This window comes from Gopherus flavomarginatus, chromosome 9, assembly GCF_025201925.1.
Source record: "Gopherus flavomarginatus isolate rGopFla2 chromosome 9, rGopFla2.mat.asm, whole genome shotgun sequence".
In the NCBI taxonomy this organism is placed as follows: Eukaryota; Metazoa; Chordata; order Testudines; family Testudinidae; genus Gopherus; species Gopherus flavomarginatus.
The window spans coordinates 32,171,189-32,193,077 of record NC_066625.1 but is presented as its reverse complement, the minus strand read 5'-3'; the positions used below and the strand labels follow the sequence as shown (position 1 = coordinate 32,193,077).

The 21,889-nt window shown below is 46.0% G+C and overlaps 2 protein-coding genes across 14 annotated transcripts in view; one reads left to right on the top strand and one right to left on the bottom strand.

Moving 5' to 3' along the window:
* NPRL3 (NPR3 like, GATOR1 complex subunit) overlaps nucleotides 1-18,996 on the top strand; it is a 108,239-nt gene extending 89,243 nt beyond the window's left edge. For 12 of the 13 annotated variants that reach the window (XM_050968249.1, XM_050968239.1, XM_050968246.1 and 9 more), the window contains 3 exons: nucleotides 1,366-1,555; nucleotides 5,769-5,961; nucleotides 18,411-18,996. In XM_050968249.1, coding sequence (XP_050824206.1) covers nucleotides 1,366-1,555; nucleotides 5,769-5,961; nucleotides 18,411-18,576 — 549 coding nt within the window. In that variant the 3' untranslated portion in view covers nucleotides 18,577-18,996. Of the gene's footprint in view, nucleotides 1-1,365; nucleotides 1,556-4,239; nucleotides 4,322-5,768; nucleotides 5,962-18,410 lie in introns of those variants that run through there. The other variant, XM_050968243.1, reaches the window with a different exon arrangement.
* Nucleotides 18,997-19,859: 863 nt separating this feature from the next.
* Nucleotides 19,860-21,889, bottom strand: part of MPG (N-methylpurine DNA glycosylase) — a 45,169-nt gene continuing 43,139 nt past the window's right edge. The window contains exon 4 of the mRNA XM_050968424.1: nucleotides 19,860-20,354. Within this exon, the coding sequence (XP_050824381.1) occupies nucleotides 19,975-20,354 (380 nt within the window). The 3' untranslated portion in view covers nucleotides 19,860-19,974. The remainder of the gene's footprint in view (nucleotides 20,355-21,889) is intronic.

Genomic DNA, 21,889 nt, shown 5'->3' with positions numbered 1-21,889 from the left:
TTCTCTGGATGCAAGAAGGGTTCTTGCCTTCCACCTCAACAGAATAAGACCTTTCAGGGTTTCCAATAGGCTTTTTATCACCTTTGCCAAGAGTATGAAGGAGCAGCCAGTTTCCACTCAAACTACTGAAGTGGGTTTCTGGGTACATTCTAGCTTGTTGCAAAGCTGCTGGAGTGCATCCCCCACCTTGAATTGACTGCCCATTCCACCAGGGCCTGGTCCACCTCTTTAGCCATTCTTAAGTTCATACTCACATTGTGGACATCTGCAGCAGCAACCTGGTCCTACAACCATGTTTGCCAGGCACTGTGATATCTTAGTTGCTTCTAGATATGGCCTTTTGTCATACTGTACTCAGAACTGTGCTGGATCTGACTCCTCAGCTCCTGCCACCATGTTCATTACTGCTTGGGAGTGGAGCATCCTGAGGGACAATAACTTGAAAAGAAGTTACTTACCTGTATAGTAACTTGAGTACTTTGAGATGTATTATCCCTATGGGTGCTTCGCCTCCCGCCTTCCTTCCACTCTGCTGCAGAATCTTCTGGGCTACGTCGTTGAGAAGGAACTGGAGTGGCTGCAGGTCTGCATCTCCATGTATACTGTCACACTAGAGCACAAGCATGTATGATGCATAGGCACAGACGCGTGGGCACTGCTGACTAAAATCTTTGATCAAGAGTGCATAGGCATGTGCACATCATACAGGGGAGCACCCATAAGAACAAAACAGCTCAAAGAACTCATTATTGTGCTGGTAGATAACCTCTCTTTCCTTAGTGCATGTTAATATAGTACTGCTTGAAATGGGACTACATTAATATGCACTAGCAGGGTCCATATACGCCAGTTAGTGCGCAACATGCTTATGTGTATTAGAATTTACACCCCTCTGATACAAACTAATGTAGCATGTAGTCAGGCCCTTAGTGCATGGCAGGCTAGTGCAGCACAGACTTATACCCCACTTGCTGTGAACTAAGCGTGCAAAGACAAGTCTGAGTCTGTCAGAGTCTCAGGGTCAGCAGCAGTTCAGTAACACTGCTTAGAGATATACCTTACATATCCATGAATATTTGGTTTCTCTGGACAAACATACTAGCTTAGTGGCCTGACAAAAGACATAGACTCTTTTGTTTTATTGGAGATGTGAACAAAATGCATTGGAGTAGGGTTCCAAGAAGCCAGGACATGTTTTCAAGTGCTCAACCAAGTCCTAAGGGGAGAACCTGCTTCTATGTTTGAGCATTTCTTTAGTGTGCGTCCCCACAAGGTCTTAGAGTGCCTTGTGCATTGTCTCTCTCTTGCTTTTGAACTGTACTGTGCTCTGAGTGCTTGTCTGAAATGCTAGCTTTTGCTTTGCAGACTCAGCTCATACAGATGGTAATATGGATGCTCCAGCATCGCCTTCTCATCCAGCTCCACACGTATGTCTGTCTGATGGTGCCCCCGAATGAGGAAGATTTCCGAGCTCAAGATGAAGACATGCCCTTCACTGCCAGAGTTGGAGGCAGAAGTTTAAGCACTCCCAATGCTCTCAGCTTTGGCTCCCCAAGTATGAATACACTTTTTTTCTTTTTCTATTGTAAACAAGTCTGTATTGGCTTTTAGAGATTAACATAGGCCATATCTAGAGTAGGAGAGTAGGTAGTGTTTTGTAATGTGATAGTCAATGTGCCTTAGCTAACATGATTTTAAACAGACTTTGCAGTAAGTCTAGGTAGGGCAAGTCATATTTACCAGTGTGTTAGCTGATCAAGATCAGCCCTGGGGTGGAGAACCAGGAATTGGTGAACGTCTTGGCAGCCATTAAAGCTCTCTTATCAAATGCCTGTAGGCCATTCTAGTCACCCAGTTCTTGTTCACCCTCTTTCTATCTGCTTAGTCCTGACTGTCTCTTCCCATTCATTCTGTCAAGAAGTCCTTTTATGCATCCTTCCCAAGTGACCCAGGTGTTCTTCCAGATAGACCATTGGTATCTCCATAGATGTCCATAATTGGAAACAGAATAGGGGGAGTTTTAAACAAAATGCTTGTGAGAAAACATGCTCCAAACAGCAGTGGAATCGTTGGGTTATAGGCGATGTCTTTAAGGAAACATACACGGATACCGTGGCTGACAAATGTTTACAATTGCCAACTCCCTCTCTTCTCACTTGACTCCCCCAGCTCCTCCTATTGCCATGCTTTGAGGTCAGCTCTGGGAAAGTATTCTAACCAAAGCTAAAATGTGGTGCTGAAGTCCCAAATTGCTCAAAAACCTTGTCAAGGAAACTGAAGTGTGAGTCATCAGCTGCCTGTATCCTGCGGCATACCCAGAAGCATGGTTGTTAATTATGGGGCATTCTGCAGGACATGATTTCTCTAAGGAAAATTAATTAGAGCTGAGGTTTTGGAGCCTAAAAATTGTTCTTGGCTCTTGAGATTAAACATATCCAGGAAACCTTTCTTATTGGTAAAATAGAATGAACCAAGTTTGGGCTTATCAGGCTTAATGCTGTGACAGAGCATACAGTTTCAACAGGGATGCATGATAGACTCACAAGAAATAGCTCATATTCTCAAAATTAGCTTCAGTCAGGCTACATTCCATTGAGTAAAATACCAAGGAGTGTGTATGCACACATGCCAAGTTCTGTTCCTTGGGAGAGTGAATGTCAGTAGTAAGGTCTTGGTGCGGGAGCATTGTACTGTTACCTTTGTCGCAGAGCCCCCGCATATTTGTTGTCAGCATCTAGTGCATGAGTTTGTGGAATCTCATATACGTTTGCTCCAAAGCTGCCATGCCTTCTCCTGCCAGTGTCTCCACTCTTCAGTTGAGAATTTAGCCTGGGTAAGAGGTTTTGTAATATCAAAAATCCATAAAATCAAAGGGAATTAAAACCACAAAAGCTAGTTAAATTGTTGTCAGCCATTTGGTCTTACTTTAAGGTCGAACTCAGATTTTTCACTCTCCACATGGGGTCTCCGTGCAGTGCATGCTGTGAGTTCGCTGTCATACCTATGCCTAGCCAGAAGAGCTAAAGGGGGAAGTGGGGTTTAGTTTTGCATTTCCTTGTTCAGTAATTTTAAATGAGATTCATAACTGTCCTTTTAACCTGATGCTTTGAGGTTTAATTGATAAATTTCGAGTCCATTAGTTCGTAAATCTCTTACGATTGCTTAGTGCCTTTTTATTTACCTGCTTAAAGCAGGATTTCCCAAACTTGGGACGCTGTTTGTTTAGGGAAAGCCCCTGGCGGGCCAGGCCGGTTTGTTTACCTGCCGCGTCCACAGGTCTGGCCGATCGCGGCTCCCACTGGCCACGGTTCACTGCTCCAGGCCAATGGGAGCTGCAACCAGTGAACTGCGGCCAGTGGGAGCCGCGATTGGCCGGACCTGCAGACACGGCAGGTAGACAAACCAACCCGGCCCGCCAGGGGCTTTCCCTAAACAAGCAGCATCTCAAGTTTGGGAAACAATGGCTTAAAGGTAATTGCAAATAAAAAGAATGGGAATCTGCCCCTGTTTTATCTCTGTGATCTGGATGGAAGGGATCTTTAAAGGGTTTGTGTTTTGTGTTTGTTTGTTTTTTTTTTTTAACCTTTTAAGTACCAGGAATGTCTGGTCTTTCTTTGACATTTAGTATGGACTGGCTCTCAGTTGAAGGGGTTTCATAGGTTCTGTGGCCAGATGGGACTATTCGTGATTATCTAGTCTGACCTTCTGTATCACACTGGTTATAGAACTTCTCTAAAATAATCCCTAGAGCAGATCTTTTAGAAAAACATCCCATCTTTATTTTAAAATGGTCAGCGATGGAGACTCTACCATGACCCTTGGTAAAAACGTTCCAATGGTTAAATATTCTCACTGTTACAAATTTGTGTGTTCTTTCCAGTCTGAACTTGTCTAGGTTCAACTTCCAGCCATTGGATTGTGTTATAGCTTTCTCTGGGTTGGGATAATGGATCTTATAAAAAATGACTTCCTTCAAGCATTGGAGTTAAATAGCTGTTAAACTTAACCAAAGCAGAGATTTAAACAGTCTGAATAAATATAGTTTCTTAGGTTTCACTTGCATGGCTTGTTTAATGCCATAATCCTGGTTCTCCAGTTATCAGTAGTCATCTGGGAAAAACAAAAGGCAACAAGTGAATTTTTAGTATGGGGATAGGAGGAAGTTTTGAGACTTTCTTTGCCCCTTTTTTTCCCTTTTATAATGATGGATAAACTCAGTTTTTCTTTTTTGTTTGCTAGGCATCTGTTGTATTTATAACTCCTCCCAGCAGGTAGTTCTGTGATTGCAGCATAGCTTCCTTGACCACCTCTTCTGCCTGTACCTACCCTCCCACCTGCTCTACTTTTCTCATTGTCACTTCATGTTGTTTAAACTAGAGCGGTCTGGGAGTTTTCTGCCCAAGTTTTTCAGGGAACATGTAGTTTCTCCAGAATTGAAATTTTCCACAGGAGAAATGTTGATTTTGTTGAAATGTTTCTATTTTCCACCAGGGAAATCAAAACAAAATGTTTCATTCTGTTTAACATTAATCTCTGTGTCTGTCTAAGCCATCACAGTGCCCCATGAGAGTAGTTCACATACCTCATGTCCCCAAATCTCCTTATGGACTGATCTCTCTGCATCATGATCATGGGAGGCTTAGTCTGGGGCTTGGCCCTTAGGGGAAAATGGGAGCATGAGGCACTAGCTCTGGGGTTGTCCCAGTGCTAAAGAAGGAATGCAAACCGTGTCCCAGCAGTTCCCATTCATAACTTCCCAATGCCAGTGCCAGCACTGTTTATTATTTGTAGTCTCGTGTATTTATTTCCCACTCCTCCATATGTTGTTGTTTCATCTTGTTTACTATACATCACCAGTTTATAAAGCTCATTAGATATGTTGTTTCTGCTTCTGTATTTAATCACTTTCACAGTCATATCAGATCATAAGAATGGCTCTCCTGGGTCAGACCAATGGTCAATGTGGCCTAGTATCATGTCTTCTGACAGTGGCCAGTGCCAGGTGCTTCAGAGGAATAAACAGAACAGGGTAATTACAGAGTGATCCATCCACTGTCATCTGGTCTCAGCTTTTGTCAGCCAGAGGTGTAGGGGTACCCACAGCTTGGGATTGCATCCCTGTCCCTCTTGGCTAATAGCTATTCCTCCATGAACTTACCTCCTTTTTTTAAACCTAGTTACTCTTTTGGTCGTCACAACATCCCCTGGCAACAGGTTCCATAGATTGACTGTATATTGTGTGAAGTATTTCCTTATGTTTGTTTTAAATGTGCTGCCTGTTAATTTTATTGGGTGACCCCTGGTTCTTGTGTTGTGTAAAGGAGTAAATAACACTTCACTATTCACTTTCTCTGCACCATTCATGAGTTTGTAGACTTCTCATCCCCCCTTAAATCATAGTTTCAGTTACTGGGAATAAAACTTACCTCCTAGGCAGCATGCCTTGGATGCATTTGCAGGGAGTCTGCCATCTGGCCAGGAAATGTGTGGATAGCTGTGCAGTCCCCATTTTCAAGAAAATCCTGATGTCCCAATAATATTTTGTATGTTGCTCCAGATTACCCATCACTTGTCTGCAAACTCAACAAATTGGCCAAGAGAACCAAATTTCCTGTCCTCATCTAATTGTTTGCAGGCAGTTCCCATGTCATGTTTCCAAGCCCCCTTTCTTTGCTACACTAAGCTGATTAGTTTGCCTGGAAGGAGGGGGCAGAAGGAGCCTGCTAGTTTGCACTCTTCACAGCAGCATATTATTTCTGATTTTACAGCCAGTAGTGATGATATGACTCTCACAAGCCCTAGTATGGATAATTCCAGTGCTGAGCTGATACCTGGTGGTGACTCCCCATTGAATAAACGGATGACTGAGAACCTGCTGGCGAGCTTGTCTGAACACGAGCGGGAAGCTATCCTCAATGTCCCTGCTGCACAGAATCCAGAGGATCTACGCATGTTTGCAAGGTAGGGAGAATGTAACCTCCTTTCTCATTCCCCTTTGCAATTCATCTCTGCATTAGCACTGTAGGGAGGGCGAGTGAGGGAGCATCTTGGAAGATTACATTTCTGGCTCTTATTCCCACGGTGACCTCTTCACCAGTGCTTGTTGGTGTCTGACACTAGCTATTGGCCGGGTTTTTAATTAGTTCCCCAAGAATATTTTGTTAATAAGCTCTGGATGTATGTAAAGGCTCTGAGACCCTCTGATGGGCAGTGCAGGCTCAAGTCTGACTGCCCACCAGTTGTGTCTTGTTGCGTGATTCTGAGAGTCTCTCGCTCTTGAGAACTCAAAATGGAATGTGCATTGCCTGAAAACAAGCTAAAGAGAGCCTCAAAGCAGAGACCCTGGTGTGTGCATGCACATGGTGTAGTTACAGGCCTGTTAGCATGTCCAGAGATCTTTAAGTAATGTATTTTAAAAGCATTTGAAAATACAGTGGCATCACAGGAATTTAGCGTTCACTGGGTTTCATGCTTGTGGAGAAAGGAATGGCCCAGGGGAAGTGTTACCACTCCTCTTATACATTCTAGATCACCCAGTCATCCCTGACTGGATCTCCCCTGGCATGTGTAGCTAGGAGAGTAGTACTCAAGTATCCCAAAGAGACCATTGGGGGAATCAAATAGTTGCTTTTTCTGCTACAGAGTTCTCTGCAACATGACCAGTGGAGATCATGGATGTTTTGTAGGGAATTCCTGAATCCTGCAGATGTAGTTATTGTCCTGCACTAAAGTATGTCTCTGCTGCTCCTTTTGTTTAACTGTGAGATGGCAGCATCCCACCAATTCAGAGGATGTGGATTCTCTGAGATATCCACTCAGATGGAAATACTTTGGCCATTTGAGAACTCTCTGTCCCCATCTGTGGCTAGGTGTCCACAAAACCTACACCAAAAAAAAAATCTAGTGTCTTCTAATAGAATACTTCTTTGAAAATTCTGTGAAATTGTGTCTGGGCTATTACTGTTCTGCTCTCATTAAAGAAAGCTTCTTAACCTATCATCATTCTTATAATGAAACCCATCTTTCTGATTGTCCATCTAGAACCCTTTTAGCCTGCTGAACTGGTCTTGGGGAGGGGGGACAGCTCTTTGATAGCTCATGATTTGCAGATGCCAAAAGCAACTTTGGTTTCTTCAGGAAGTCAGAGGGTGTGACTAACACGTCACGCAGATGTCTGATGAAGAGGAGAGTTTGGTTATATTTCGGTTTGCTTGTACAGCAGATTCCTTAGCAAAGCAACCAATAGCAGTAAATGGAGTTTCCATTTTTCCTTCCATTATCAATATGGGCAGAAACACACAATTTTATATCCCAGAATAACCACTCCTAAATCATTGCTGAGGAGATGAGAAGGTACAGCAGAGACATACTTTTTTGACAGTCTGGATGCTGAAGTATAAAAATATGACTTGTCCTGCAGAATGATCACAACTGTCATGTGATTTACTGATTACACACACCGTCCATGAGTCTGTAAATGACAAACTCAGAGAGTTCTTTGTTGTTCACTTCCCCTCTTCCAATTGCAAATCAGGAGATGATGTGATTCCCTGTGCACAATTCTGTACTCACCACTGAGTGCATAAATATAGGACATCAGAAAGGAGCTGAGCCAGTAAGCAAAGCGATACTTTGTTTACTGCACACATGGTTCCTCTTTCAGGGGTCTTGGATCAGCTCTGCTTTTTACTTGACTTTTAACTGTGGGTGGTGCATGATGATGAGTCTCATGCTGTGGGAAACAGAACTCTTCTGTGTTTGTCAGTATCCCAGCATGAGCTCCTACTGTAACTGCATAGTTAATAGCATACTAAATGTACTGTAACTGCCCTGAGAATAGTTCAGGATGCATACAAAGAGAGTGCCTGTTTTTAGAAGAGCAATACATTTTGGTCCTGATAAATTTTCCTGTGACAATTGTCTCTGAAGTACTTGCTGCTCTCTGCTTAATACATCACAGAACTTGTGCCTGTCTGTTACTATGCACAGCCAGTACTTGGATTTCTCTAGTGAGGGCAGACACCTTAAACAGAACGTGGAATAACATAGCTTGACAGAGGTTAGCCCCATAGGCATTGGATGAGGATTAAGATCCAAATTCTTTTCCTAAGTATTGAGTGGGTGAGAGATGGAAGGTTATTCCAAGAGTAAAGTTCAGATACAGAGGAGCTTTTTTTGAGCTAGGTCTGTAATGTATTAGGGACATTCTTTCCTTGAACATCAGGTAGTGCTTTCTAAGCCGATTAATGCTTTACTGTCAATTCACTGCCTCTTGCAAGCCACTTGGCAGAGTCATTTCCAAGAATTTGCTCCTTTGAATGGGGAGATGGGGAGAGGAGGTGGAAGCCTTTTTGCTATGCTGTAGTCCTGTTCTATTATTTATACACCACCATCAATGTACAGCTGTTCAGAGACAAAAGACAGGATTGCTGCCCCAGGAACTTCAAGCCTAGATTCTGTGTGGGCCCCATAAATGTACTCTGTGCTTTACAAAGCCAGGATAGGAGGGTCTTGTCTGCATTGAGTTTTAGGCCATGAATGTAGCTGCACTGGTACAAACCCCTGTGTGCTGCACTGATGGAACCTGTGCTATGGACTGGTGCAGCCTAGCCTGCTTTCAAATTGGATTATGCTGCACTGGTGCAAGTTGCTGTTTACTCTGGTGCACTGACTGCACTAGGAGTTTGCACCTATTGTGGAATACACCGACTCCTTTCTCGGGGGTCTGGAGAAGGAGGCCTTGCTCCATCGTCGACCACGTACCCATCCAGGACATTTGTAGGGCCGCCACGTGGTCTTCGGTTCACACGTTCACCTTGCACTATGCAATTGCCCCCCAGACCAGGGATGATGCCGGGTTTGGCAGGGCTGTCCTCCATGCTGGGAACTTCTGAACTCCTACCCACCTCCAGCTTGGAATCACCTATTGTGGAATACACATGAGCAATCACTCGAAGAAGAAAAGACAGTTACCTTTTCTGTAACTGCTGTTCTTCGATATGTGTTGCTCGTGTCCATTCTACATCCCAGCCTCCTTCCCCTCTGTTGGAGTTGTCTGGCAAGAAGGAACTGAGGGTGGGGGGGGCACGCAGCTCCCCTTATACCACGCCAGGCAGGTGCCACTCCAGGAATCGCAGGGGGCACTTTCCCCCTACGGGTACTGCTAGGGGAAAAACTTCCGGCACCAGTGCACGTGGCCAGCACGCGCACACATTGTGGAATAGACATGACGTTTATGGCGGGTGAGAGGTTGAGGCAAATTGCCTGGCAGCTGATTTTGAGCAGCCAGATACCAGGGCGATTAGAAGAGCACAGCTAAGTGCGCTGCACATCAAAGAGGCTTTTGAAAACCAGTTTCATGACTGGCCAGGCTTCGGTGTGACAGTTGTGCACGTTTCTCCTTGATGCATACCCGCCTCATTTGTTGATTTTAATTCCCTGTAAGCCACCCTCCCCTGTTAGATCACAGCTGGCAAAGGAAATAAAGTCACTATTGTTTTCAAACCAAGCATTCTTTCTTTATTGATTTAAAAAAAAACAAACAAACCTGAGATACCTGACAAAGTAGCCTGGGTAGGGTAGGGGAGGAGGGAAGGACAAGGCCACATTGCTTATTGTAGCCACACTACAAATCAGAACTGTTTGAATGACAGCCTTCTGTTGCTTGGGCCATCCTCTGAAGTAGAGTGGCTGGGTGCCCAGAGCCTCTTCCCCCCCCCTGCGCTCTTGGGCATCTGGGTGAGGAGGATATGGAACTTGGGGAGGAGGGCAGGTAGTTAGACAGTGGATGCAGTGGCGGTCTGTGCTCTTTTTGGCTTTCCTGCAGCTCCACTAGATGCCTCATCATGTCCGTTTGCTCCCCCATTAGCCTCAGCATCGCTTCCTGCCTCTTCTCATCACGCTCACTCAATGCTTTCCTGGCCTCTGCCACTGAATGCCTCCATGCATTCAGCAGTGCCCTATCAGTGCGGGAGGACTGCATGAGCTCGGAAAACATGTCATCACGAGTGCGTTTTTTTCACCTTCTAATCTGCAATAACATCAGGGACGGAGATGATAGGGGGAGCATAGAAACATTTTGCAAGGGGATAAAAAGGGAGAATAAAATTTAAGACGATACATTTCTGAGAACTGAAGGGAGACTCTTTCACAGTGAATCAAGCAATTCACAGCAGACAGTACATGTGCTTGAAGTACAAGGTCGCATTTTGCCTGTTATATTGAGCGCCTGCTGGTATGGTGACACACCACACAAAGCTGGGCAACAGAATTCGGTTTCCAGGCAGCCATGGTAAGACAAAGGGTACAGGGGGTTGACTTCTTCTGCCTTCATAACATGTGGGAATGGTTTCAAACTCCAGCACCCTCCTTTCCCATAGCAAGCAATGCCGGTTGGGTTTGCCATTTAGGAGGGGCTGCAGTTTTCGAGTGGATGTGCAGCACACACACATTTCTTCCCTTCCCCCCACCATGTGGCTGTTCTCAAGGATAATCCCTTTTAGCCAAGCGCAAACAGCCCAGCAGGAACGGGGTCCTTTTACTGTTCCCTTACAAAAAATCCCCTATTTCAACCAGCTGACCATCAATGATACCACTCTCCTGAGGCTAATACAGAAAGATATAGACCAAGTGTTGCTTGAATGCAACCAAAAGCCAGGACCATTCGCTGTCATGCTTTGTGTTGCAGTGATTCCAGACTACTTGCTACTGGCTTGGTGTAATAAAGTGCCCTACCATGGAGGATGAAATAAGGCAGCCCTCCCCAGAAACCTTCTGCAAAAGCATTCAGAGTACCTCCAGGAGAGCTTCATGGAGATGTCCCTGGAGGATTCCTGCTCCATCCCCAGACACATTAACAGACTTTTCCAGTAGCTGTACTGGCCGTGAATGCATCCCAAGTCTTCAGGGCAAATCAAACATTAAACACAATTGCTTTTAACCCTGTACTGTAGTTACAAATGTGCACTCACCAGAGGTGCCTTCTCCAGCTTCAAGGTCGGGTTCCTGCCTTGGGAGAGTATTGGCTCCAGGGTGATGAAAAGGTCTTGACTGCCGGGGAGAACAGATTCACCGCTTGCCTGCTGTGCATTCTCCTGCTCCTCTTTTTCATCCAAAAAATCCTCCTCCCTGTTGCGTGAGACTCCCCCCTTGCAGGCGTCCATAGACAGTGGTGGGGTAGTGGTATGGTCCCCTCCCCCCCCAGAATGCCATGCAGCTGATCATAGAAGCGGCATGTATGGGGCTCTGACCCGGAATGACCATTTGCCTCCTTTGTCTTCTGGTAGGCTTGCCTGAGCTCCTTAACTTTCATGCAGCACTGCTGTGTGTCCCTGTTGTAGCCTCTGTCCACCATACCCTGTGCAATTTTGGCATATATATTAGCGTTTCTTCTTTTTGATCAGAGTTCGGCCTACACAGATTCTTCTTCCCATACAGAAATCAGATCCAGTGTCTCCCATTCGTCCATACTGGAGCTCATTTGCGATTCTGGGGGGTCTGCATGGTCACTGGTGCTGCTGAGCTCGCCACACTGACCAAACAGGAAATGAAATCAAAATTTCCCAGGGCTTTTCCTGTGTACCTGGCTAGTGCATCAGAGTTGAAAGTGCTGTCCAGAGCGGTCACACTGGAGCGATCTGCAATAGCCCCCAAAGGCCAATACCGTCGAATTGCATCTGCACTACCCCAAATTCGACCCAGGAAGGTCGATTTTAGCGCTGCTCCCCTTGCTGGAGAGGAGTACAGCAGTCAATTTTAAGAGCCCTTTAGGTCGACGGAACAGGGTTTGTTGTGTAAGACGCATTGCTTATAAAATTGACCTAACACGGCTAAATTCAACCTAACCGCGTAGTGTAGGCCAGGGCTTAGACTGTGATGTAGTCACTTCTTTTCCCCTCTCTTTGGCAAACTAAATAATTAGAGCTGCTTAAATCTCTTCACTGTAGGGTATGTTTTCTAGACTTCAAATCATTCTTGTGGCTTTTTCTTTAAACCCTTTCCCATGTTTCAAAGTTCTTTTTAAAATGTGGACACAGAACTGGTGCAGTACCTGGTAAAGGTCTCATCAATGCTGCACACAATGGTAATGCCACCTCCCTACTTTTACCTTTCCCATTTTTATATCCAGGGATCAAATTTGCTGTCTTAGCTATAGCATCACATTACACTGTGTGGAGTTTGGTTTTCATCATAACCCTTTAATCCTTTCCAGAATTGTTACTTTCCAGGATACATTACTCCAGCCTATAAGTGTGGCTTGCATTCTTTGTTCATTAATGTATGATTCTGCTCTGTATCTGTGACCTGTTGTCCTCATTATTCACCAACCCACCAGTCTTTTCATCATCTGCAAACTTCATTAGCAATGGTTTTATATTTTCTTTCAGTTCATTGATAAAAGTAATGAATAGCATTGGATTGAGAGCTGATCCCTGCAGGACCCCCCCCCCCCTAAAACCACCCCCCTTGAATGATTCCCCAGAATATGAGCTATATTGATTTTACATCATACTAATGTTTTAATAAGAATATTGTGAAGTATTCAGACTCCTTACAGAACTCCAAATATATTATGTCAGTAATTACCTTTATCAGCCAATCTTGTAATTTCATCAAACATTAGGTTTGACATTTTTTTCCATAAAACCATGTTGATTGGTATTAATTATGCTCCATATTAGCCTTTTTTTTTTTTTTTTTTTTTGGTTTTCTTTCTTTCCCTAAGAATAACATCAGGCTAACAAGCCTATAAATTACCTGGGTTATCCTGTTGGTTTGTTTTTCAATACCATAATCACATCAGCTTCTCTACAGTCCTCTGGAACTTCGATATTCTTACAAAATTTATTAAATAGTAACATCAATTGTCCAGAAAGCTCTTTGGCTAATTCTTTTAAAACTTTTTTGATGTGACTTATTTGGACTTGCTGATTTATAAAAAATATTTAACTTTAGTTGATACTGTTTAACATCCTCCATAATTACTATTGGAATGAAAAGTATTTCATCATTATCTGATATGAAAATATCATCCAATTGCAAAAAATGCAAATATCATTCTGGGATGTATTAACAGGAGTGTCGTATGTAAGACAGGGAGATAATTGTTTTATTCTCTTCTGCACTGGTGAGGCCCTAGCTAGAGTACTGTGTGTCCAGTTTTGGGTGCCACATTTTCAGAAATATGTGAACAAATTGGAGTCCAGGGGAGAGCAACAAAAATAAGTAGTTTAGAAAATATGAGGAAAGGTTTCAGTCTAGAGAAGAGAAGGATGAGGGGGGACATAAGTCTTCAAATATGTAGAAAGTTGTTAAAGAGGACAGTGATCAATTGTTCTCCATGTCCACTGAGGGTCAGACAAGAAATAATCAACTTAGTTTGCAGCACGAGTGATTTAGGTTATTAGGAAAAACTGTCTAACTCTAAGGAGTTGAGCACTGGAACAAGCTACCTAGAGAGATTGTGGAATCCCCATCATTGGAGGTTTTAAAGAACAGGTTAGACAGATATCTGTCAGGGATGGTCTAGGTTTGCTTAATCCAGCGTCAGTGTGGGGGGAAAGAGGAACGGACAAGATGGCCTCTTGAGCTCCCTTCCAGCCCAGCCTTTCCATGGTTCTTTCCAAATGCAGAATGAATGTGTATTGAACATTCCTGCTTCAGCTGCATCATTGACAATTATAATCATAATCACTTGTGCCCAAGAAACTATTTTAAATATACTGATGGGAATACTGCCCACTGCAGTAAGCAGTCTTGCACTAGCAGGCAATGGGGAGGAAGTAGAATAGATCATTTAATAAGTTCTCTATTTTTTTACTACTTTGATGCCAGTTAGGAGTGATTCCAAACCGCAGTGCAGAAAGATAATACAAAAGGCTCTGCCGCGATTAGACATAGTGTCGTTCAGCTTGGAAGAATGTAGCTAGCAGTTGTGCGGGGAAATAATTGGAAGCTCATGCAGGCAGAGGGGAGGGAGAAATATTGGAGTAGTGATACTGGATGAAGCTTATGCCACGCTATCTGAGCAAGTTGGCTCTACAGTTAGAACTCGTTTAAATTGAGCCTTAAAAAATATTGTTCCCTTGACATTTTTTAAAAACCATGGTCACATGTTCATTGGTCCTGGGTTTTTTTTAACAAATTTTCAACTGCTGTGCTAGCACCCCAAACACTGCAGTACTGGCCAGCACTTCAGGGTGAAATTAACTAATCTAGTTTCATTGCCCAACAAGAAAGAATGCAAAAAGTGATTGCAGAGCATGAATAGTGGGAAGGTAAATCAGATTGATGACATTTTCTTTTTGGCAATCTCTATTTTAGTGGATATAAGGAAACTTGTTTTTAATTGTGTTTTATGTAAGCATGGCTGCTTAAGGGATGAAGATGAACATCAAAGTAGAGATGAGTTTGCAATGTGATATGCTGGAATGGAAGTCAGTTTAATTGTACCTCCTCAGACAGAGGCTTTATGTCAGGGACAAGGGAGATGCTAGTTCCTCTTTATGTGACTGAGCACTGGGCACCTGCAGAGGGCAATAGAACAAAGACAAAAAACTGTAAAGAATTTGGAGCAGAGTAACACAAATACTCAGGGCTGGAGGGGATGACTCATAAGGGACAGCCAAGGATCTGGAATGTGCAGGAGGGCGTATTGTTACACAGCTATTCCTCCCCGATAGTTCTCTAGGGGCAATGGGACAAGAGTGGTATTTTGGGTGAATCAGGGCTGAATTCACCTTTTGTGGGCCCAGCATCAAACATTTGTGCCCCCCCCCCATGGGGGCAAAGGAGCATGGTGTGGAGAGATCGGTCCCCAGAGCAAGGGGCCAGCCAGGGGCATTGGGGCGTAGCACGGTGGGGCCAGCCCCACTCCTCCCAGCCCAGTGCAAAGGCTTGTGTACAAACCAGCAGTTGCCAGACGCACACTGGCCCCCCCATCCCTGTGCTGCTAGCGTGCTCCTTCCGCTCGGGGGTGGGCCCATGCCATGCCACACAGCCCCGACTCCCTATGCCCACTGTCCCCCAGAGCTGCTATGCTTAGCGCCCTCCCCCCCCCCCAACGCCAGTGGCGTGTACACCACCACCCCTGCCCAGCACCTGCCACACAGCTGCACTACTACTGCCCAATGCACTTCCCCACAGCCCACCACCACAACTACACAGCACCCCACTCAGACCCCCACTGCCCAGCATCTCAAAACAGACCTCCCCCCTCACCCCCAAGACATCCCTCACTGGCCAGCAGCCCCCCCACACACACACACCTCAAGAGACCCATTCCCTCATACCCTGCCCCCTGGCCACACTCACCGGCCCTGCTGGAAGGTGACAGCGTCTGCCAGGTTGAGCTGGCAGTGCAGCCAGGGCCAGTCCAATGCCAGGGTGGAGAATCACTCTGACCTTTCAGGAGTGGTGCAATTTTCAGGACTCACTTCCTGGAGACAGGGTGACCATATGTACCCATTTGGCCAGGACAGTTCGCCTTTTAAGCTCAGTCCCAGCTATCCTGACTTTTTTGACAGAAATGGGCATTTATCCCGTTTGCCCTTGCCAACTGATCAGCTAGCAAGAACAAACAAACAAATGCCCTGTTTACCAAAAAAGTCTGGTGCGCCCCCCTGGTGCGGGGCATGGAGGAACGTGTGTGGTGGGGATGGTGACGTGAGGGGTCAGGGCAGGAGGGTGTGTGTGAGAGGGGGTGCAGGAGTCAGGGCTGGTGCAGGAGTCAGACCCTGCCCTTGCTCCACCCCACCCCAATTCCACCCCCTCCCCCAAAGCCCCACTCCTGCAGCAAGAGCTGGCAGGATGAAGCTTCTGGCTTCGCAGGAGAGGGCAGGGGGGCAGAGAAGAGCTAGCAGAGCCTTACTGCAGCCCAAGCAAAGCAGGTCAGGGCCCCTTTGGAGCCTGGGCCTGGAGCCATGGTGCAGCTGGTACTGAAGTGAATATCCGGAGAAGTAGGGCAACAGGGAGATTACAAAACTGCAGCTGAGAAGAAAGTGTTTCCACAGGGCCAGTCCTGTCCTGGAACAGAAAGACTGAATGGTATTTTCTATCCCCAGTGTTTTAACATCAGTGGGAGGCTTATGGCATGACAGTGTTAACAATGCTTGACACAGCCTGGAATATGTATGTACTAATCTGGTGAAGTGAATCTGGGCCGCTGTGTGCAGGCACTGATGTGTTGGACCATTTTCCAATAGCATATGCAAAGCACAGGGAAGATACTGAGCAGACTGAACAGTTCAGCAGAGAAGCATGAGTATGAATGATCATTTGGAGGGCTAGCTAGGCAGTTCTGCTCTGGAAAGTGACCTTGTGCCTCAGTGTTTACTGGCTCTCAGTGACTCTGTATGCAGCAAGTGGGACTCCAGAACTCTCATCTTGCCTCTTGGCCACACAATGAATCAGTGGCAATCTGTACGACTCCAATTCAGTCTGTGCCTCCCCATCAAGGATGTAAGCCAGGCAGTGAACATGGAAAATGTGTTGTGCGGCTAGGCACTCTGTCTCTAGTCCCCATTTACCAGTGGGAATAATCCCCCTTTGTGCACGCGGGGCAGTGAGGCAGAATTAGCTACTTGTGCAATGCTTAGGGAAGAGTGAGCCCGTCATAGTGCTAATCCCAAGTCCAACTCCAGCAGAGTAGGCTCAGTGGTTTTCTTTCTATGGAAGATTAATGGAATTTGCTACAATCTGTCTCTCTTCTGGATGAGACCTCACAAACGAAGGCCCTGCCTCCTTTCAGTGGACATTAAAGCTACCTGATGTTTGCTCTGGTACCCTCAGCCAGAATTTCCGTGCTCCCTGCTAAGAACAAACTTCAGTTACTTGGCATTTTATGCGAAACGAGGGACTTAACCAAATCTTCCTCCCTTGCATTTCTAATCTGGTTTCCTGGTTTGAGTTGGAAATTTGAGAGCTAGAGAGCAGTCGAAAATTCACAGGCAGGGCCTGGCTGCTCTCTGGGGCTGTGGATGTTTGTTCTGTATTATTAGCAGGTTTAGAAAGTAAGTCATGCAAGTGTCAGGAGGAGAAAAGGTGTGTGCTTCTAGGCCAGGAAGGTTCCTAGGCTGATGTCCTGGTGGCTGAATGAAACTGTGGCAACATGGGAGAAGCAGAACAGGTGAAGAATTGGAAGGGAACTAGGGTTTGTGGCTTTTCACTGTGATTGCTGCATTCTGTCCTCTTCTATTTTTACCCCAGGATTGCATCACATGCACAGTGTGTGGGAGGCCTGCGCTCCTCTCCCCACAAGTGGGATTAGAGCAGCAAACTACCTGTACTGTGTCCAAAGGTTTTCTTTGAGGTTCCTGCTCCCCTTTATAGGAAACCTGTGTTTGTGCCCTAGCATTGGTGCGTTTCTCATGATAGCAATCTAGTGTCAATACATACACACTGTGGAAGCATGGTGCAGCGTGGCTGGGCTGAGAAGCAACCCATCAGGAATGATGATAGGTTGGGAGAAGTGGTTTGGCTTGGTGCCTTGTATTTCAATAGCACATTAACTGCCAAGTAACCAATGCTCTGTGGACTGCTGGAACTACATGTAAAAGCTATAAGAATGCTTGTGAGAAGCTTTATCTTGATCAATGTTTATACAAAGAAAGCTACTTAAAATGAGTTATTGTAGACATTAAAAAAAAGTAAATCATGTTAACTGTAAACAATATTCCTGTGCATTTCTGAGTTAGTCATTCTGTGATAATAGTCTTGAGTAGTATTTTAGCAGTGCCTGAGAGTCCTCTCTGGGATCAGGGCCTGATAGGATTACTTGGGGTACAGTTTACTGAAAAGCATCCCAGCCCCAAAGATCTGGCAATCCAGGCAACAAGATCCATTGGCGCAAGGAGTTTAGCTTCAAGGCTGCAGGAGTTGCAAGCCTCTGGTTGGTGTCTTGCTCTGCCCTAATACAGATCACACGTGTTGCAGGCACTAGGCACATGGGGAGGTTGGGATGCTGCTACAGCCTAGCACTAGTCATCTTTTAGTGTGGGCTGATCTCAGCCAGTGTATTTTTCTAAACCAGAACTTCTTGTGCATTATTGGAGTTCAGTGGGAAATGGATAACTGTTGGGCAGGCACTGTCGCTGATTCCCAGTGACCACATGGCAGGACCTTGGATAGTTGATTGGGCCAAACTGTGTTTGGAGGTTGTAAAATATGGAGTTGCCCAAGTCACAATCTGTGAACCCTCTTTTATGGGCTCATGTGCAGTGAAATGTGCTCGTGGCCGGGTTTCTGTAGCATTCAGACCTGGCTGTTAATCCACTGCTTGAAAAGATCTGCTCAGTCTCCATCTTGTTCCAGGGGCTGAAGTGTTGTTTTGTAATGGGGATGCAGAACCTCTGTTCTGTGCACACAGCGGAGCAGCAAGTGCGAGCTCACCTTCTCCTCTCCTTGCTTTGCAGGCTGCTGCACTATTTCCGAGGACGGCACCACTTGGAGGAAATCATGTATAATGAGAACATGCGCCGCTCCCAGCTGGTCATGCTCTTTGACAAGTTTCGCAGCGTGCTGGTAGTGACCAATCATGAGGACCCTGTGATTTCAGTCTTCCAGTCCCTCTTGAAATGACTGTGTGGAGTGTGGGAGGGGAACTGCTCCTCTGTTTTCAGCTCCCTCAGTCCTAATATTTTGTTTATATAATGTTAATACAGGAGCAGGGGTAGCAGCAGCCAGAGGTTGTACCCCCACCATTGACCTTCCCAGTGACCCTCAGCAAGTCACCCCTTCTCCCTCCCTTTCACCATCTGCCTGGGGAATGTAAACCCTGACCTGCTTGTGGACGGAGCTCTGCCCTCAAGACGCATGGGAGTGGGGCTAGAGAGGCACACACCAGTGAAGCTGTTCAGTCCAACTAGTTCCAGTGTGCAGTGTCTTCCCAAAGTCCCTGCCACTGGGCTGGGGTTCCTTGCTTCCTGCGCAGGCAGTGTGTGCGGAATTGAAGAAAGGTTTTACCTTGGTGTCGCTGAATAAACACACACTTTGACTGGACACTGGTGCAGCAGAGCAGTAGTTTTAAAAATGGCAGTAGCATCTCCACCAGAATTGCTGCAGCTATAGTGCTGCTAGTGTAGATGCTCTATGCTGCTGAGAGAGCTGTCCTGACAGTAGCTATGTCCCCACCAGCACTTAAGTCAGTGCATCTTGCGGCGCATATGGGGGTAGCTTTTTCACTACCAAGTGACTTAAATTATACTGAAGTAAGCATTAGTGTGTACAAGCCTTCAGTGTTGGCCTGAGGCACATAAGTGCCTAAGTACCCTGGTGAATCTGTCCTTTAACTCTTTCCTGCACCTCTTGTAGGCTCTGAGTGTTTCACAGCAGTTTTGATACCTCTCTTTACCAGCTCTCTTTGTGCTGCCCCTGTTGCTGGTGTGTCGCTAGCTCAGGGTGGAGTTTGATGCTGAGAGCAGCTACTGGCTGTGCTGCCACAGCTGGAAGAGTGTCCTTGTACCCAAAGGGGATATCCCCCCCCTCACCTTCACAGACTCTCTGGGCTTTTTTTCTGCTCAGGGACCTGGGTGGCTGTTGGCTTAGCAACTGCAGAAATCAAACAGGAGCATTTTTGGGTAGGGTGGCTGGGAACAACTAGCAGGGAAGCAGAAGAATGAGTCAGGCTGGGTAGGAAATGGAATCGTCACCGTACTTATTAACCTCCCTCCCTCACCCCTACGGTTGAAGGATTCTAGCCATGTGGAATCTCATTGCTTTCACCGAGGAGTTAAGAGCTCTGCCCTAAATGCCCACAAAACAAGTCCAGTGCCATTCAGAACCCCCAGAGGAGCTTGCCACTGCTGGGAGTGAGCCTGGCGCTCTCAGGCTAACTACTGACCAGACATCCCACCTTACTCATATCATTGTAACACAGCACATTTATTATTAAAACACCTTCCAAACCAGCACCACCTCCCTGGCCGGTTCCATCAGATCGGAGTCTGGGGCTGAAAGTTAATGAAAGCACCCACACCTCTAGTCTGCAGCACCTTGCTCGCTCTCCACCTTCTTGTCCACAACACTCACGCATTTGTTCCCTCGTATATAAAACCTCAGTGGTTTCTGTGCCCACTCTCCACCGTAGCTGACACCAATTCTGGTTGCAGTCACCACAGCCTGCTCTCCCGGTGCTTCTGAGCCAAGCTCCATCCAGACTGCTGTGTCCCGAACCAGGTCCTTTTGGTCAAAGCTCTTGTTAATAGAGAATGCTTGACAGAGCTTGGAGGGCCCATTGCACAGCTGCCAGTCCTTCAGGGGTTTGGCTGATGCTTTCCTCTGAGCACTTCGCAGCTGCTTCATGGTGTCCAGGCCCTGCAGAGGTTCCAAGGAACGGAGCAGGACTGCAGCCCCTTCCCCTGTGGAACAATAAGAACTTGCATGAGCATGGGCTCCTCTACGGGGGCCTCTCACCACTCGCTGGCTGGCTGGGCTACATGTTACTCGGTGCAGGGGGTTGACAGCAATACAGAATTAATTCCAACCCTCACAGAAATCCTACACACCTCCCCTCCCTTGTATTAACTGGTACCCACTGGTCAGCAGATCAACTCAAGGGACAATAGTCTATATCAGTGGTGCATGCCTCACACTCTGCAGTATATTCATCCGCACCACACCCTGCGAGTGGTGTTAGCCTTGTTTTACACATGGGAACGGAGGAGCCAAGGATCAGATTTTTAAAGGAGTTTAGGTGCCTATATGGAGTGGGCCTGTCTCCACTGAAATCAATGGATGTATGAAAATCACTAGGAGTTTAAGACCCTTTAAACATCTGATCCTTAGTGACTTGCCCAAGGTCACACAGGATGTCTGTGGTGGAGCAGGGAAGTGAATTACTGGCTGCCAAATGTCAGGCTTGTGCTCAGATCACAAGACCAACTGTCTCAGACTCCAAGGCTGAAGTGATCTCAGGTCAGATTTGTCACAGTCGTGGATAGCAGGAGTCAGCCACTAACTGGGGAGAGAGAAAGGGCAGTGAACTCCCTTCCCCTGCTCTGACTGGCCAACCTCTCCTTGGCTCAGTCTGTTTCGTCTGTTACCATGAATTTCAATCTCCGGTCAGCTTTTCCCCGACCTTCTTAGCATTAGTGTTTAAGGGAGTGTAATGGGCTGAGCTCCCTCGAGGTTCAGAGGCGCTCAGAGGTCCAGAGGTTTTCCTGCCAGCACAGCACTCTGGAACAACTGCCACATGTGAGTTCAAGGGTAGGGTACCTGGAGCAGCTCCCCAAACCCTATAGATTTGTATTCACACACCAGGGCTCAGTGCACCACCTCTAACCAGCCCTGGAGGAGGGGAATCAGGGCATGGCAAACTGCAAGGGGGCACTAGCACCCCGACCAAGGGCCTAGTTCATAGAAATAGCTTAGAGATATTTTACTGAGCAGTAATGCAAGAAGCCTACAAGGTCTACACCCTGTGAGCTATTTGGCTTAAGCAGTTAGCATAAGGCTTTGAGGCCTACCAGCTTTTGCATAAGTAAATTGCCAATAGTGACAAGTTTGCTTTAGGGGATTTTTGAATAAAATAACACCAGGTACCTATAGACAATCAGACTAAGCCGAACTCTGGATATTTTAGGACAGGACATCTGCAAATGCACAACCACAAACCTGTCTTGGCAATGAAACTGACATATGTGATATTAATATTAATAAGATCATTCATATACTAACCTACAGAATAAGGACACAAGACATTATTAGGGTTAAGAAGTCAGTTATGGACCAAGTGGGCCTGGCCTTTATATGAATATTCATGGCAGCCTCCAGACTTATAATAGGCCCAGTCACCATGTAAACCTCAAGATCTTGACCACTGGGCTCACTTGACATGGAACACCACATTTAGTGGTGTTTAGACACAACTAAACCCAAACTCTATTGTGCCTGG